The sequence below is a fragment of the Aplysia californica genome, unplaced genomic scaffold (genome assembly GCF_000002075.1).
Source record: "Aplysia californica isolate F4 #8 unplaced genomic scaffold, AplCal3.0 scaffold00151, whole genome shotgun sequence".
Classification (NCBI taxonomy): Eukaryota; Metazoa; Mollusca; class Gastropoda; order Aplysiida; family Aplysiidae; genus Aplysia; species Aplysia californica.
In genome coordinates, this window is record NW_004797421.1 from 722,274 (window position 1) to 738,267 (window position 15,994).

Genomic DNA, 15,994 nt, shown 5'->3' on the forward strand with positions numbered 1-15,994 from the left:
AGAGAGAGAGAGAGAGAGAGAGAGAGAGAGAGAGAGAGAGAGAGAGAGAGAATTTTAAGTATTCAGAGAAAAAAAAGAGGACAGAGATAGAAAAAGGAAGGACAAAGAGAAAAAGAGGACAGAGACCAAAAGGAACCACAACTGACCCCAGCAGCGTTGCCGTGCTGGGTCCCTGTGGCAGTGCCAAATCCAAAGCCTGATTGTGTTGTTGTGCTGGTGCCGAACAAGGACTTGTTCTGATTGAAGGACGAGGTGGCAGCTGAAGTTTTGCTGCCAGGACCTATCAAGAGCACAGAATACCAATAATATGAATACATAAAACCTTACTATAAAGTACACAAAGAGAAATAAAATTACAGCATACCCTGTCAAAAGGCTAAAGTATTGGAGTCCCCGCTTTTCCCTAGGAACAGATCTGGACTGCATAAAAGCACCCAAAAAAATAATTTAAAAGTCCAAGGAGAGCTAACCTTATAAAAGTGCATGTATCAATCACTAGTTCAAATGCCACTCCTGGATGAACAATTACATACTCCGTAGAACAGAAGAAAGGCCAGCAACACTCTACGTTCATAATACAAGGGTAAAGAATTCCATTTTCACTTGTTGAAAATTCGCTTAAAAGTAAAAAAAAGTAAAAGAAACCTTTTTTCCAGTCAATGTTGTCTTTCATACAGATAGCTTTTTTCGACTCACTCAGCTCTCAAATACAGTCAAGCTTGCAAAATACCCCAATAATCATAATGAGAACTTTCAGCATATATAACAAACTATAGTAATCAGAACATTTATTTGTGCCCTTTGCTAATGTTTGTTTTAAAAAAAACGTCCTTTCTCAATTTATTTGTAACACCAAGCAAACATAGACTTTACAAGAATGAATAAGTACTAGTAGTTGTCAGTCGTAAAAACTGAACATTTTTATGGAAAAGGGCCACATTTCATAAGGAAGCAAATAAGGATACTGAAAGCTTTGAAAAAAAAATTGATGTACCAAGCTTTATGCTGGTGTAGTAAAGTAGGAAGATATCGTGAATCCACTGGATAATAATAGCTCGTCCGTGAATGTCTGATGATGATCAATGTACCAGCAGAGGGGAATATTTCTTATGCAAAATAGAAGAATTCTGAGAATTATAGGTTGAAATGTCTTGTGCCTTCTGCTATGGCAAATGAGACCAATAATTCGGGCAAAGAAAAGATTGGCACATTTTGAGCATTCAAAAGCCCCACTTCTACTTGTGGATGTGCACAGTTTGTGGGCTTCTCTCTTGGTTTCAGCATTTCTTATTCATGAAGCCTTATATGACTTGCTGCCCAGTGTGACTGCTGCTCTCCAACTGGGTCTGTCTGGAGCTATTCTCTCCAATGTCGAAAGGTTTATGTTGAAGTCCTTCAAAGACATTATTAGGGTGTCAGTTCACCGAGGACAGTTCAGAACAGAATTCTGCCTTTGGGATTCTAAAATCAGGCATTCTTACGACATGGCCAGCCGAGCGAAGTTGAGTCAAATTGAGCTTAGAAAACAGACTCTCAGCATTTGCCCTTACCAGAACTTCAGTATCTGGTATTTTATAATTCCGTCTGAGGCCAATAATTCTCCAGAGGAAATGGTTAAGTTTCTTGGTATGACTTTGGTACACCATCCAGGTCTTGGCAGGCACCATACCAAGGGTTTGGAAGACCACAGCACTGCAGACTTTCAAACAATGGATACTCTTTGTCAAAACAAGTTGACGACCTACCCCAAAAGCCTGCGTTCGCCCCACTTTCCAGATTTTTGCCACTGAGGCCATCACTAGTTCCAAAGAAAAAGCCCGCTCCTGATGTCTCAGGGGCTTCTGCAAAATATCCAGTGCTGTCAGAAGGAGCTTGTTTCCACTTGCGGTTTGCTGTGTAGTCCTCTGCTCTCTGTTCCTGTAAAGCAATATTTCAATTTTGGAAATTTATTTCAGCTTTACATATCTTAATACAGGTACATACCAGCAAATCATCCTCATATTACAGCACTCAAAATACAAAAGGGATTTTTTTTTTTATTGGTAACCTACACAAAAAAGAAATTTATTAGGACAATCAAAATTTCCCAAAAGCCAGTACACAAACTGCACTACTTACCTCTAGACTTTTGCTTTCATACTCCTTCATTGCAGCGATACATTGATGCTTGGTGTTGATGTTGGTGGTCACACCGTTCTTCATCATGGTGTCCTGTCCAGTGGGGGCGGCAAACGTCACTGTAGTGCCACCTGCTTTTGCCCCAGCATTGCCGAAGGCTCCAGAGGCAGAGGCTTGGCCAAAGAGGGAACTGCTGCTAACACCAAGCAAACCTCCAGATCTGGCTTGATTGGTAGTGCCTCCAAAACCTTCTTGTGAGCGGAGAGGGAAAACAATGAAAACACTTGATAAGTAGTAGTATAGTATAGGGTTTTACGGCGCTCGCAACTGCGTAAGGTCATATGAGCGCGCGAAACACTAGTTGGTAGCATTCGTAACAGTCCACTGCACGGTAGGTCAACAATTTGACTTTAAAATGCTAAAATATTAAAATTCAGTGTAAATATATGTTTACAGTTTAAAACAACTCTTATCAATAACAATAAAAAAATTTACAATATTGTTTCATTTTAATTTTATAATTTGCCATAAAGGCCAATGCCATTCATAAAATTCAAAATTCTGTTGGGACCAACGACGGAAAAAATGTCTTGCAATTTCTTGCATTTATAATATTTCCTTCGGATCTCTCCAAAGTCTAGACATTCGGTTGAGGTTTGTCTAATGGTACAATCTGTGTCGCATCCGACACAGAACTGCTTCTCATCTCCCTGTAGGAGGTATTTGTTGTGGGTCAGGGCCGTGTGTCCGATGCGCAATCGAGTAAAAATGACTTCGTCTCTTCAAGAGAGGTCCGAAGGATTTCGCTGTTCTAGTTTGGGTTTTATAACATACAGTTTATAGTTTTTCTGTTTTTCCATGTGGCTCTCCCACAGACATGAGGTGTATTTTTTTACTTTATTTCTAAAGTCAGTCTGTGGGAGAGTGTTTGTCGTTGATCCCAGCAGAACACGTTCAAAACTCAACAAAAATATATCCTTTACATTGGATCAATCCGTAGATCAGTCCTATTGGAGACGGGCGTTAAACTAGGAGGTCCCACCCCTTAAATGACCTGATAGTGGTGACAGGGGCGTTAAACCCATACTATTTCAGCATTTCAATCCGTAAATAACAGAGCTACAAGCGTTTTAATGAGGCTACCCCAGTTTGCTTGTCCAATTGCTGAAGAACAAGTAAAATACCCAATACCTGGGGAGCAGCTTTCTGGAAAGGACCTTAGACTAACTTAGACAACAATGGGTTAAGTCATAGATACACAGACCATGGGGTCAAACGGTCATGTCAGTGGGGCAAAGGCCAAGAGCATGATCTTGTGTTTTAAACATTTCAGTAACCATAGGGAAAGGGGCATATCTATACCATGAAACGAAAATAGAATATCCTTTTGAGCTAAGAAAACAGATTCTCAGCATTTGCCCTTACCAGAACTTCAGTATCTGGTATTTTATTCTTCCGTCTGAGGCCAATAATTCTCCAGAGGCATTTCCTGTGGAAATGGTTAAGTTTCTTGGTATGACTTTGGTACACCATCCAGGTCTTGGCAGGCACCATACCAAGGGTTTGGAAGACCACAGCACTGCAGACTTTCAAACAATGGATACTCTTTGTCAAAACAAGTTGACGACCTACCCCAAAAGCCTGCGTTCGCCCCACTTTCCAGATTTTTGCCACTGAGGCCATCACTAGTTCCAAAGAAAAAGCCCGCTCCTGATGTCTCAGGGGCTTCTGCAAAATATCCAGTGCTGTCAGAAGGAGCTTGTTTCCACTTGCGGTTTGCTGTGTAGTCCTCTGCTCTCAGTTCCTGTAAAGCAATATTTCAATTTTGGAAATTTATTTCAGCTTTACATATCTTAATACAGGTACATACCAGCAAATCATCCTCACATTACAGCACTCAAAATACAAAAGGGATTTTTTTTAAAAGAAAAAAAGAAATTAATTAGGACAATCAAAATTTCCCAAAAAGCCAGTACACAAACTGCACTACTTACCTCTAGACTTTTGCTTTCATACTCCTTCATTGCAGCGATACATTGATGCTTGGTGTTGATGTTGGTGGTCACACCGTTCTTCATCATGGTGTCCTGTCCAATGGGGGCGGCAAACGCCACTGTAGTGCCGCCTGCTTTTGCCCCAGCATTGCCGAAGGCTCCAGAGGCAGAGGCTTGGCCAAAGAGGGAACTGCTGCTAACACCAAACAAACCTCCAGATCTGGCTTGATTGGTAGTGCCTCCATAACCTTCGAGAGAGTGGAGAGGAAAACAATGGAGACACTTCATTAAAAAATTGTGAATGCTCAGACAGTTCCGAATAGCTACAAAAATGAAAATGAGAGAGACGTTATACGAGAAAAGGCAGTCTTTAACTCTTTTGTCCTCCTACACCACCACCTGCAATTATGTGTAATTGTACATCTTTTATGCCTCCCATCAACACAATTTAGAACATTTAGGAGGTGAGGTTCTGTCAGGGCCAACCTGAGCCGACAGGGATAAAACATCCCTACAGAAAGATTGAGATGTATATACTCAATAAAAATTCTCCCCAAACGGAAATTGAACTCACGTCTTAGAACCAACTTTTTTAGACGAAGACGCGAGCATGACCAGCCGAGTTCCATAAAAAGGGTTTTTTAAATTTAGTTTAGTATGGGGTTTTACGGCGCTAGCAAATGCATAAGGTCATATGAACGCGCGAAACACAAGTTAGTTCTATTCGCAACAGTTTACTGTACGGCAGGGCTCAGGTCAGTAGTTAGATCTTAAAACGTTAAAATATTTAAAATTCGGTGTAAATATATTTTCAATCTAAAACAACTTTCCTAAATAACATAAAAGAATTTTAATAATTTAATTTCACTCTATAATTTCCAATAAAGGCCAAAGGCCTTCATAATACCTCAAATTCCGTTGGGAACAACGATGGAACAAATGTCTTGCAATTTTTTGCTTTTAAAGTATTTCCTTCGGGTCTCTCTGAAGTCGAGACATTCGGTTAAAATGTGTCTAATGGTAAAATCTGTGTCGCATCCGACACAAAACGGCTTCTCTACTCCCTGAAGGAGGTATTTGTGTGTTAGGGCCGTGTGTCCGATGCGTAATCGAGTAAAAATGACTTCCTCTCTTCTGGAGAGGCCCGAGGGATTTCGCGGTCCCAGTTAGGGTTTAATATTGTGAAGTTTGTTATTTGTTGTTTTTTTTTCTAATTAAGTGTTCGTCGTTGACCCCAACAGAAGGGATAAGGATTTCTTCGCCAGGTCATCTACCTGCCCGTTTCCTCGGATGCCCACATGGATAGGTATCCATGCGAACACAATACCTTTCCCTGTTTCAGTCAAGGCGTGTATCCTTTGTTGTAGCCTAACTATTTTTGGGTGCAGGAGTATGTTGTTTGTGTGTGAGGTGATGCAAGACAGAGAGTCAGAAAGGATAAGGAGAGATTTATTAGGAGAGTTTTCTACGGAGTTCAGTGCCATGTCAATGGCAGTGGCCTCCGCAGAGAAAATGGAGGCTTCAGGATGGAATGTCCTCTGGTGTGTACTGTTGGGAAGATAGGGCTGCGGCGCCCACTTCATTGTCTTTTTTGGAGCCAACTTTGAAGATAAGCTCCGCACCGGGGTATTTTTCTAAAACTTTTTTGTATTCTACTCTAAATGTTTTGGTGTTTGTGATTGCTTTGTCGTGTGTGGTCAGCTGTAACTCTACTTTGGCCTTGGTGACGTGTCACGGAGGGAGGTCAGAGAAAAGGAATTGTTGGGTGTCTTGTTTGGAAAACGTGTATGTTTTTGAGGTCCTCAAAGATTCTGAGGCCGTAGGGTTTGATGAGTTTTTCGTTGTTTTGGCATTTGTTTATGGTTTCTGGGTTTGTTTTAAAAATGCGGTCGTGTGCTAGGCTCTCTGGTGTTGAGCTCTGTTTAATTGCGTATTGTAGTGAGAGGTGTGTGCATCTGAGTATGAGTGATGGTATGTTTGCCTCGGCCTGGAGGCTCTCCACCGGAGAACCGCGGAAGCCCCCAGAGCGAGGCGGAGTCCTTGGTTTTGCACTGGGTCTAGCATTTTGAGGATGTGTGGTTTTGCCGATCCGTAGACTTGACAGCCGTAGTCAAGCCTGGATCGGACAAGGGAGATGTGCAAATGGAGAAGGTGTTTTGAGTCCCCGCCTCACTCCGGGTGCGATAGAATTTTCAAAACGTTTAACCCTTTCTGGCACCGCACACGAAGGTCTTTGATGTGTGGTATGAATGTGAGTTTTTTAGTCGAATATAACGCCGAGGAAACGAGCCTGGTCCTGGACGGGAATCCTTTCCCCGTATAGTGTCATATGCGGCTGCAGTACACGTCTGCCTTAACGGCAGAAGTGTACTGCAACCGTTTTTTACGGGGAGAACTTACAACCGTTATTGTTTGCCCACTTTTCGAGTTTGTGCAGCTGCAACCTTTACATAGATCTTAGTTGAGGATTTTTCCAACGGCATCATATCAAAAAGTCGTCAACGTATAACGAGCTGTCTAGGCTATTTTGGAGGGTTTTTACGATGGAATCTATTTTGATTTCAAATAGGAGAGGAGAAAAGATGCTCCCCTGGGGGGGACACCTTCCTCCTGTTGGTGGGAATCTGAAAGGGAGGATCCGACACGAGCCTGGAAGGAAGGGTTCTTATGGAAATTGCCAATGAAGGCAGGGAGGTGACTGAGTATGCCGAGTGCGTGCAGGTCTCTGAATGGTCTGTAAATGGATGGGTGAGTGTGGTCTTTGTTTGGTTCGGGTATTGGAATGACAATGGCGAGACGCCAAGACTCTGGAAAGGAGTGTGACCGCCACATGTCGTTGTATATGTCTAGCAGGAGTGTAAGTGTTCTGTGGGTAAGTGTCTAATGATCTGGTTGTGGATGTCATGCTGTCCCGAGGCTGTATTGTCCAGGTCCTAGATGCACGGTGTTAGTTCGTCTAATGTGAAGTCTGCATTGTAGGTTTCAGTGTTGTTTGAGTGGAAGTTTAGGTGTTGTTGTTCTCTGTTAGTTTTGATGTTTTGAAAGGTGGTGTTGTAGTTTGCTTGGGAAGAGTTTTTGGCGAAAGATGTAGCTATTGTGTTAGCGATGTCTACATGTGTTTCAGCTATGATTCCATCCGGCCTCTGGACGTGCCGAATGGTGTCTGTGCGTCTACCCAAGAATTTGTTTTGCAATTTTGAAAACTTAGTTGAGTGGTGTCTGGCTGTTGATTTTGCAGATGCATTTTTTGAATGATTGTCTTTTGCTTTCCCTGAGACATCTACGTGCCTCAGCTCGAGCCTTTAAATAATTAATCTTGTTTTCTGTGGTGGTGTTGTCGACGGCCTTTCGATATGCTGTCTTCATTTTCTTTACTGCATCATCCCAGTCCTCAGAGAACCAGATCTTGTTCTTCCTGGGTTTTGTTTTTGTTTTTGGTATGTGTTTGTGGCATATTTCTAAAAGCTTTTCAATGATTTTTTGTAGTTGAGGTCGAAAGTGCGATTCAGAATCTGGGAACATTCAGCGGCAAACCCGTCCCAGTGTGCTCTTTTGAAGTTGAAGCGTTCTGGGATAGGGTCGTTTTGGAGGCTATTGCTTTTTAGAAGAATTGAGAAACGGTCCGTACGGTCATCCAGCACAGACAACTCAAGATCTGGGACTAGGTTAGGGGTACAAAAGGTGAGGTCAAGGGATGAAGTGCTTAAAGGGGCTCTGTTTCTGTAAGTTGGGGACCTATCATTTAAGAGGCAGATGTTTTTTTGTTTTTTTTAAATCTACTATTATTTTTCCTTTCAGGTCTGAAGGTTTGTCTCCAAAAAAGGGGGCTGTGGGCATTAAAATCACCAAGCCAAATAAAGGGTTTTGGAAGCTGGGCCTTTAAGTTATGTAGTTGGGTTATTTTGAGGGGGTAATTTGGTCCGTTGTAAACTGAGCAGATCGTGATTGGTCTGTGCAGGGTGACCCGTACGGCAATAGCCTGGAGGGTCTGTGGAGTGTGTTGTTGTCGGTGTAAATGGTGGTACCCCCGAAGCAATCTGGTTCTCCGTGTGAATATGATGATACGTAGTAAATCCTGTTAAGTCCATGGTTGAAGCCGGGGCGAATTTTGTTTCTTGCATACAGGCCACAAGTGGGAAGTGTTGCAAATCCGCAATGGAAGGTCGGATTCCGCCGGCATTCCATTGTAGGACCGCCTTTATGTCTTTTTATATTTGGAGCACAAAGGCACCAGCTTCGTAGAAACACCCTGACTCCTCTTTGCGGGGGAGGCAGAGTGTTTTCTAGGTTGCCGTCCTGGATTGGACGGCGGCCTAATGGGGGATTTGGAGGAGTGACGGACTCCGCCCTTCCCGGGGACATGCCAGGGAGGGGGTCGGCACTGTCCTCGTTCATAGGCAGGGGTTTGTCTGCAGGGGGAGGGGGGGTAGGGGAAGGTGGAGCAGACGGAGGGGGTTGGGAAGGGGCTGGGAGAGGGGGGAGGGTCCACCTCACAATTCATCAGAGGGAAGAGCTGTGAGGTGGAAGAAGAAAAAGAAGAAGAAGAAGAAGAAGTGATAGAAGAGGGGTGAGGGGGAGAAGAGGGGGCGGAGGAAGAGTCCTCCCCGTCCTCCTCTAGAACCCCAAAGCGGTTAGAAAGTGCCACCTCAGAGGGGGTTGCCACAAGGATAGTCGGGTTTTTTTAACTTTTAGGCATAGAGACTTGCCTGTTGACCGCGGGCTTTGGGAGGTCGACAGTAGAATTCCTTGCCGACCATCTGGGCTGCCTTTAAGTATGACTGGCCAATGACTGGGGCCATGATTGGTGGGCAGACAGCCTTACAGGCTTCCTGAAACGAGCAGCCATTTCGCGCCTTGTATTCTTGGATGGCGCGTTCTTGGAGCCAAGTCGGGCACGCCTTGCTGAACGTTGTGTGCTGGCTGTGGCAATTGGGGCAACAAGGACTAGCCTTGCATTCCTTCTCAGGACGCCCGGTCTTGCCACAACGAAGACACGCGGCTGCGTGACGGCATCGTGACTGGCTATGGCCGAACTTCTGACACTTGAAACAGCGCAGAGGTTTCGACACATAGGGTCCTACGTCAAGTATCAATTAAGATGCCCGAACAGTGGCTGGAGGGCGGCTGGATTCGAATGTGAGTACAATCGTGTTTGTGTTAATACTGGTCTCCCCCCGCCGAAGAGTAATCCGGCAGGCTTCGACCACTCCCTCATAGTGCTCCACAATTTCTTCCATGGAGCAGCCTTTCAGCTCATGGCTGTGGACGACACCCTTCGAGAGGTTAAACTTCTGGTAACGCTCGGACTTACATGGAATACCGCCGAAGGTCGTGGTATCTAGGAGTTTGGTCACTTCGTCCTCAGCTGCGCACTTGACAAGAAGTGCACCACAGGAAAGTTTCTGTACACATGTGGGGATGTATCCCAGAACTTTCCGTAGTGCATCTCCTGTCTTAAAGAGGTTCAGATCGGTAATCTTTCTCTGCGCGTCTTTTTAACCGGAGACGGCCATGTACGGTTACCTCGGAAGCTCCTTGGGAGGACGGAGGAAGGAGGCATCGGTAAAGGTCCTTTTTCCTTTGGATTTGCTCGGCTCGGCGGCCGCACCCGCTTCCGCGAGCCGAGACTTTTTTCCGTTGGGGGCTGGGGAAGGGTCTTTTTTAGTTTTTGTATCCGAAGAAGTTTTGTTGCTGATTCGACTCCCGGGGCTTCCACAACCCCCCCCCCCTCCACCCGCCACCGAGCCCAACAAGGGGGCACATTGCTCGGATAACCGGAGCTGTGCCAGGGCTACCCCGGAGCTATACTCTTCACGAGAAAGGTCAAGATTGACCCAGGGCTTGAAGGGGTTTCAGCTCTCAACCGATTGAGTGGCGTGGGCTGTGCCACCCTCCCGTCTAAGAGGAAAACCTGTGCCAAAGAGGTGTGTTGGCGAGGGACAGTCCATAGAATGAGTTCTCCTCAACCGCCAGGTACCCGGTTTCCCTCCGCACGGATCGCACCTCACGTCAACGAGGCGCCCACTCTGTTGGGTGGTTGACCTCTCTTTTTGCTGCACATGAGGTCAGTGGTGGGAGAAAAGATAGAAGAAGAAAGAAAGAAGGAAGGAGATGAGGAAGATACACCAAAGTCGGTATCGCATCCGGATCCCAGAGGGTTGGGGTCCGTGTGCGACACCTCGCCTTTGAAGGGGTTACAATTCCTGCAGACGAAGCAGTGGGTCTATTTATACCCCCCACCCCCAACTCACTGGGGGTAAAAAAGAGTTTTTAAAATTAAATGCGCATCATTGCAAAGAGCTTATCAAAATCAGAAAAACGTTGAAAAACCAAACAAAAGCAGGAAAAAACACCAATGATCCTTAAAATTTTGCTTGACAGTGAAATATCAGTAAAACTATGTCAACAAGAAATTCCGGAGATCAATAAGGGATGTTAAAGTTTACAGGGGCGCAGACGTAGCTTCTGACGTCCATCTGCTCATTTCAACAATCCAACTAAAAGTAAAGCAAAGACAGGGGATTGTCCACCGTAGGTGCCGGTACAACGCGGAATTTCTGAGAGAGTAATCGTCAAGAGAGAAGTTTAATGTAGCAGTTAAGAACAGGTTCCAGGTGTTGGAAACACAAGGCGTGGATAACAGCATTGAACAAACATGGGAGGTAATAAAAGAAGGCTGGGCCACTATGTGTCAAGAGGTATTGGGGAAACGGAAACATTTTTTGAGGATAACAGTGGAGTAGTCCCGAAAAAAATACCAACCCAAAAACCCAAAAGATTACTACTCTGATCCCAACACTTGATGGTCAGGAATGGACAATCAACAGAAATGCAAGAGCATCACAACAATGTCATAAATTTAGAACAGGGCAATAACCTCCTAGCTGTGATGAGACCCCAATATAGTTTTACGCAGGGACAGAGAAAAGATGTGGCACCCATTATCCAGCCATCTAGTCTTGATGTGACTATATTCTATACACTATAACGCCCACACGTTTACCCATACGTGGGGAAAGGGAAGAGTCATACGCTTCTCACTCTCCTTTACAGTGTGAAATTTCATGTTAATGTGAGTACCAGAACACCAGCTGGCAGTCTTTATTTCTTTTTTAGGCTACTCATTAATGTTTGGAACGAATCACTGCCAGAGAATAAACCAAGACAGACCTGTGTGTCTGCTGTTGAGTGTTTGATTTATTAATGCATTCGCATGACAGCATGCTTGTCAGAGTCCAAGACAACAGCTGAGCAGTCCTCAGTCATAAAAGTAGTGAAGCATGGATGTGTTCTTGCTCCCACCCTGTTCAACCTAATGCTTTCCGCTGCTCTGTCTGAAGTATTCAGTGATGTGGAGATAGGCGCCAGTATCAACTACCACACAGACGGATTAGTCTTCAACATCGGAAGGCTTCAAGCGAAAACCAACATTTTAATGGACACTGTCGAGGACCTCTTTGAGGACGATTGTGTCTTCAGCACTGTCTCAGGGTCAGAAGTCAAAATGAAACAGAGTAAACAAGTTCACTGCTGCCTACAACAACTTTGGCCTAACAATCAGTGTAAAAAGACCAAAGTGTTGCACCAGCCAGACGGGAAAGCCATTTGTTGAGCAGCCAGTCATCGCTATCGCTGGATACGGGCTCTAGTGGTCTAGAGGTAAGGCGTTTGACTCTCAGTCACACGGTTTGGGGAACGAATCCTGCCATCGATGAACACGTTTTCTTCCCTAAAATGTTCCGCTTTCTCTTCCTTTCCTGTTCTCTAGATTCTAGTCCTGTTCTGCTTCAATCACCACTTCCTTCCAAAACTGAAAATACTCCAGTCAGTAGGCCTGTGAAAAATACAGAGTACCTTCGAAATAGGAATGTGGCTGCCTGAAGGCAAGGGGCCATACAAAGTAGGAAAACGGTCAAATATGTTTTTTTTTTAAACAGTTGCAGTGGAGATTGGAGAACCAACAGTTAACTACCCCTAAGTGTTAGTAGAATGAAGAAAGAAGACTATCAATGGACAATAACTGAAAAATGTGGCCAAGTTCACCTACCTAGGGAGCACTCTGTCCAGAAATGTTATCATCAATAACGCAGTGATTGTCGGGCTTGCCAGAGCTAGCGCCTGGACAAGCACCACGATAGCAACCAAGCACGAGGTATACTGGACTATAATTCTCACACAGTGCTCTATAGCTGCAAAATGTCCCCAAAAAATTAACCCTTTTCACACCACCTAGGCATAAAGTGCAGACAACTGCGCTGAGCAGGTCACATAGCTCGTACGCTGGACCATCGCTTCCCAAAAATATTACTATTTTTCAATCTACTACAAGGGAGGTTCTCGCGGAGGACAAAAAAAGTATACCTTAAAAACAACATCAAAGCTTCCACGAAGGCCTTCAGTATTGACTACACAAAATGGGAGCAGACTGCATAGGACAGTGTTGGGTGGCGAGCAGTTTTGTGCCAGGACACATAACAACTGAATTGTTTCAGCCGAGCAGCGCAGGTTCGCCCGAAAAAACCCCCAGGTTCTCCGTCCTATGGTCGAATTGGCATAGAACCTTTGAAGTGCAGATCAGCTTGACCAGTCCTCTTTGCACTCACCCTCGACCTCAGGACGACCTAAACACAGTATCACTATCAGTGTAAAATGTCCATAGATATCTATGTAAATCCTTGTTTTCATTAAAACTTCCAATTCACCAAAATTAAAAACCCAGTCCGAGGAATGAGTTGAATATGAAGTTAATGGTGAGACTAAAAAAGATAACACTCAACTGACATTTCATTTTCTTCCTACTCAGTTATGAAAATGTAACCATCTTTCATTCTACTAAAGTAAAATATAAAAAAACTTTCTCTTTAACCCTGGTGATAGATATGAGCCAAAGTTTCCTTCAAAGTGCTTTCTGTGCACATGAAAAACAAAGAACAAGACAGAAAAAATAACTACCTAATAGAAACAAAATTAAAGCAAACAATAAAATATAAAAACAACATAGAAAGATTACTTATAAATAAACCTTTCATATAACCTTCCAGCAGAAAAAAAAATGTCTTTCGTAAATCAAATAGCTACACGTAACTGTAAAAATAAAACCAGATTTTAAAAGTAAAATTTAAATATTGTTCATTCAAAATTGCACCTTAAATGTGTAATTAATCATAAGATGAGCGACAAATATGAAAACCAAAAATCAAGTCTTTACGCCTACTGAAGAATATAACCAACTAGATCTATAACGTTGAAACACTACAAACCGCTTAGAATATCTTTGACTTACGGAGTGAAGTTCCAAACATTTTCAGGTTTGTCAAGCTTTGTCATCAAGCACGTGCTGTAGAGAAAAAAATCAATCGACAAACTATTAAGGGAAGACCCGGGTTGGCGATCCCAGACAATATTGATAACATTTTTCAAACTATCCAACTTTTGTTTTTTGCGGAAAAAACATCCTTTGACATCTGTTCTGTCGGGTCACAATGACAAAACTGTTTTAAAAACACACTAAATGGCCTAAAAGGGCGTTTGAAAAGTGGAAATTGCACAAAAAATTATTTTTAAAATCCCCGTTTTTTCTGTTTTTCTTTAATCTACTTTTTGACATATGTGACCTCCTTGGTGCAAGGAGTTTTCAAAAACTACGTAAGCTAGAAGCTTCAAATTGGGCGCACAGGTGCTTTAAGATTTATTCTGGGGATCTATGTGAAGGAATTGGGAAATATGTGTAATTTTTTAAATATTCAATTTTTTTAGGGTAATACGTACCCTAAAATTTTGTCAATTGACTTATGGGGGGTTCATTGACTTTGGGCTCACTTTTTTAGTTTTAAAGATAGGTCAAAATCCTCACAGGGATCCCCCAGTCCATATAGGTTTGTACTTGTGTGCCAAATTTCAGGCTGATGATTCAATATTTACTATGAAATTTTTCTGCACTAAGAAACTGGTTTGAAAATCCAAGATGGCCGCCACATAGACCCATTTTTCAGGGGGAAAAATCAGCAAATTCACCTTTAGTACAGCCTATTTATATATGAACTTCTTGTACAATTACATGAAAGTGAATAAAAGTCATTCGTTTCAATTTTTTTCCGGGCTCTGGACAGAGTTCAAAATCTTTTTGAAAACAGAGTAAAAGGCATTGGGCTTTATTTTCATGTACTGGTACTTTAAACTACGCTACAACGGTTCCTGTAAGATATTTAGGATTAGACAAACAGAGCGATAACCTTGATTCTGTACAAAACTCTGTATACCTACTTCAAATTGTGGTCTGCATTTGGATAAAGGCTGTCTATCATGATACATTAAATTAAATTCTTGATCTGAATTAAAGCAAACTGGTGCATTATTTTTTGGTAGATTTTGTTCATATGCCATGTTTCTGGTTTGATCATATTGTTCGCCATGATATACGACATAATTATGGCAAACGTCAGGTTCGAAAAACATCTTTGAACATTTTATCGAACACTCCGAGGTTTCTTCCCCAGAGGATCATCAAAATTTTGAGCGATCGTAGGAATGTCTTTAAAATGCATAAATATATTCACACTGTTTCAAATAGTCTTTCAGTTTAGATTTCTTCCCATTGTTCATAGTTTCTGCATGATGCAAAGACAATGGACCATTAACAGGTGCATATACATAGCAAATTTTATCGTTTTGTGAATTAAAAGTCTCTCTTCTTTTAGGGGCTCTATATTTATAATAATGTTTCCTTGACATGGTCGCAGTGTAGGAAATACAACAACACAAAAATAAGTTTTAAGAATTCTACAGATCTATTCATAGTAGCTCCGATTCCTACTCCTATTACTCTTAAATTTTCACCCAACCCCATAGGCCTCTATAGTCTTCCTACATGAAGTTAGTGTAGGAAACATGCTCATAAAACAGACATGAAACCTATAGTTTTAATTTTATGAATTTGGTATGTTACAGGCATCTCAAGACACTGATACATAAGTATTATAGTTTTGTGGAAAGAATGGTGCATTATTATGAATGTAAACCTTACACACTATTAGGCCTACTTGTATGATCATTATAAATATATATTAGATACACCCTAATCTCTAGTCAAGTCAAAAACACAATTTTATTTCTCACAGTAGATGCAAGGTTTCGCTCAATGAGGCGGCAAAAACATAACACACTAAGCCTCATATTTAATCATCTATAGATCTACATGATGTATCATTATGTGATCCAGTGACAAAGTGTATAATTAAGTCCCTGCCGGTCAATATATTATCAGTCATATGAAAGAAATTTCATAACTGAGTTAACATTATTTTCACCTTTTCCCTACAATTTAAAACAAGAATGAAGTAAATATGACCATATTTGACGAAAATACAGAACTTTAAATTGTGCGAGGTGAGGAAACATAAAAAGGAGAAAATTGCCTCCAAAGTTCAGCAACATGTTTCCATAGCAACAGGGGTCTTAGAATTGAGATAGAGTCTTGAAATTTAGCAGTTATCTTGGCTATGCCACTACAAGGTAATATATGGAAGTTGAAAACTATTCATTTACAATGAAAAAAACGTATGGACAAAACAAAATTTCCCTAAGAATGGACTCCACGCCAAATGCAACAAAATATTAGCATTACACTAGGTACCAGATTTTCAAAGTAGCTGTATGTCAAATTCGTTCTTTTTCATACGAAAGGCCTGTGTCTCCTGAGAATTTTGGTACCATACTTTTACCTCTAGGTCAATGTTTAACAGAATAGCAGCTGTTTAAATTTAACATAGTAATCAAATATTGCTGAAGTCCGGAGTGAGACATGGCTGCAATCTCTCCCCTCTGCTCTTCGTGATCTACATGGACCAGATAACAAAAGAGGCCAATCCAGACCCAGAGGCACT

At 42.4% G+C, this 15,994-nt stretch overlaps 1 protein-coding gene across 14 annotated transcripts in view; it reads right to left on the reverse strand.

The window, feature by feature from the left end:
* Positions 1-15,994, reverse strand: part of LOC101849536 (nuclear pore complex protein Nup98-Nup96) — a 44,921-nt gene that overhangs the window by 26,326 nt on the left and 2,601 nt on the right. For 11 of the 14 annotated variants that reach the window (XM_035969504.1, XM_035969502.1, XM_035969503.1 and 8 more), the window contains 6 exons: positions 13,396-13,449; positions 4,113-4,360; positions 3,751-3,922; positions 2,119-2,369; positions 1,746-1,917; positions 147-280 (listed from right to left, as the gene is read on the reverse strand). In XM_035969504.1, the coding sequence (XP_035825397.1) occupies positions 147-280; positions 1,746-1,917; positions 2,119-2,369; positions 3,751-3,922; positions 4,113-4,360; positions 13,396-13,414 (996 nt within the window). In that variant the 5' untranslated portion in view covers positions 13,415-13,449. The remainder of the gene's footprint in view (positions 1-146; positions 281-1,745; positions 1,918-2,118; positions 2,370-3,750; positions 3,923-4,112; positions 4,361-13,395; positions 13,450-15,994) is intronic. The other 3 variants (XM_035969508.1, XM_035969507.1, XM_035969505.1) reach the window with 2 other exon arrangements.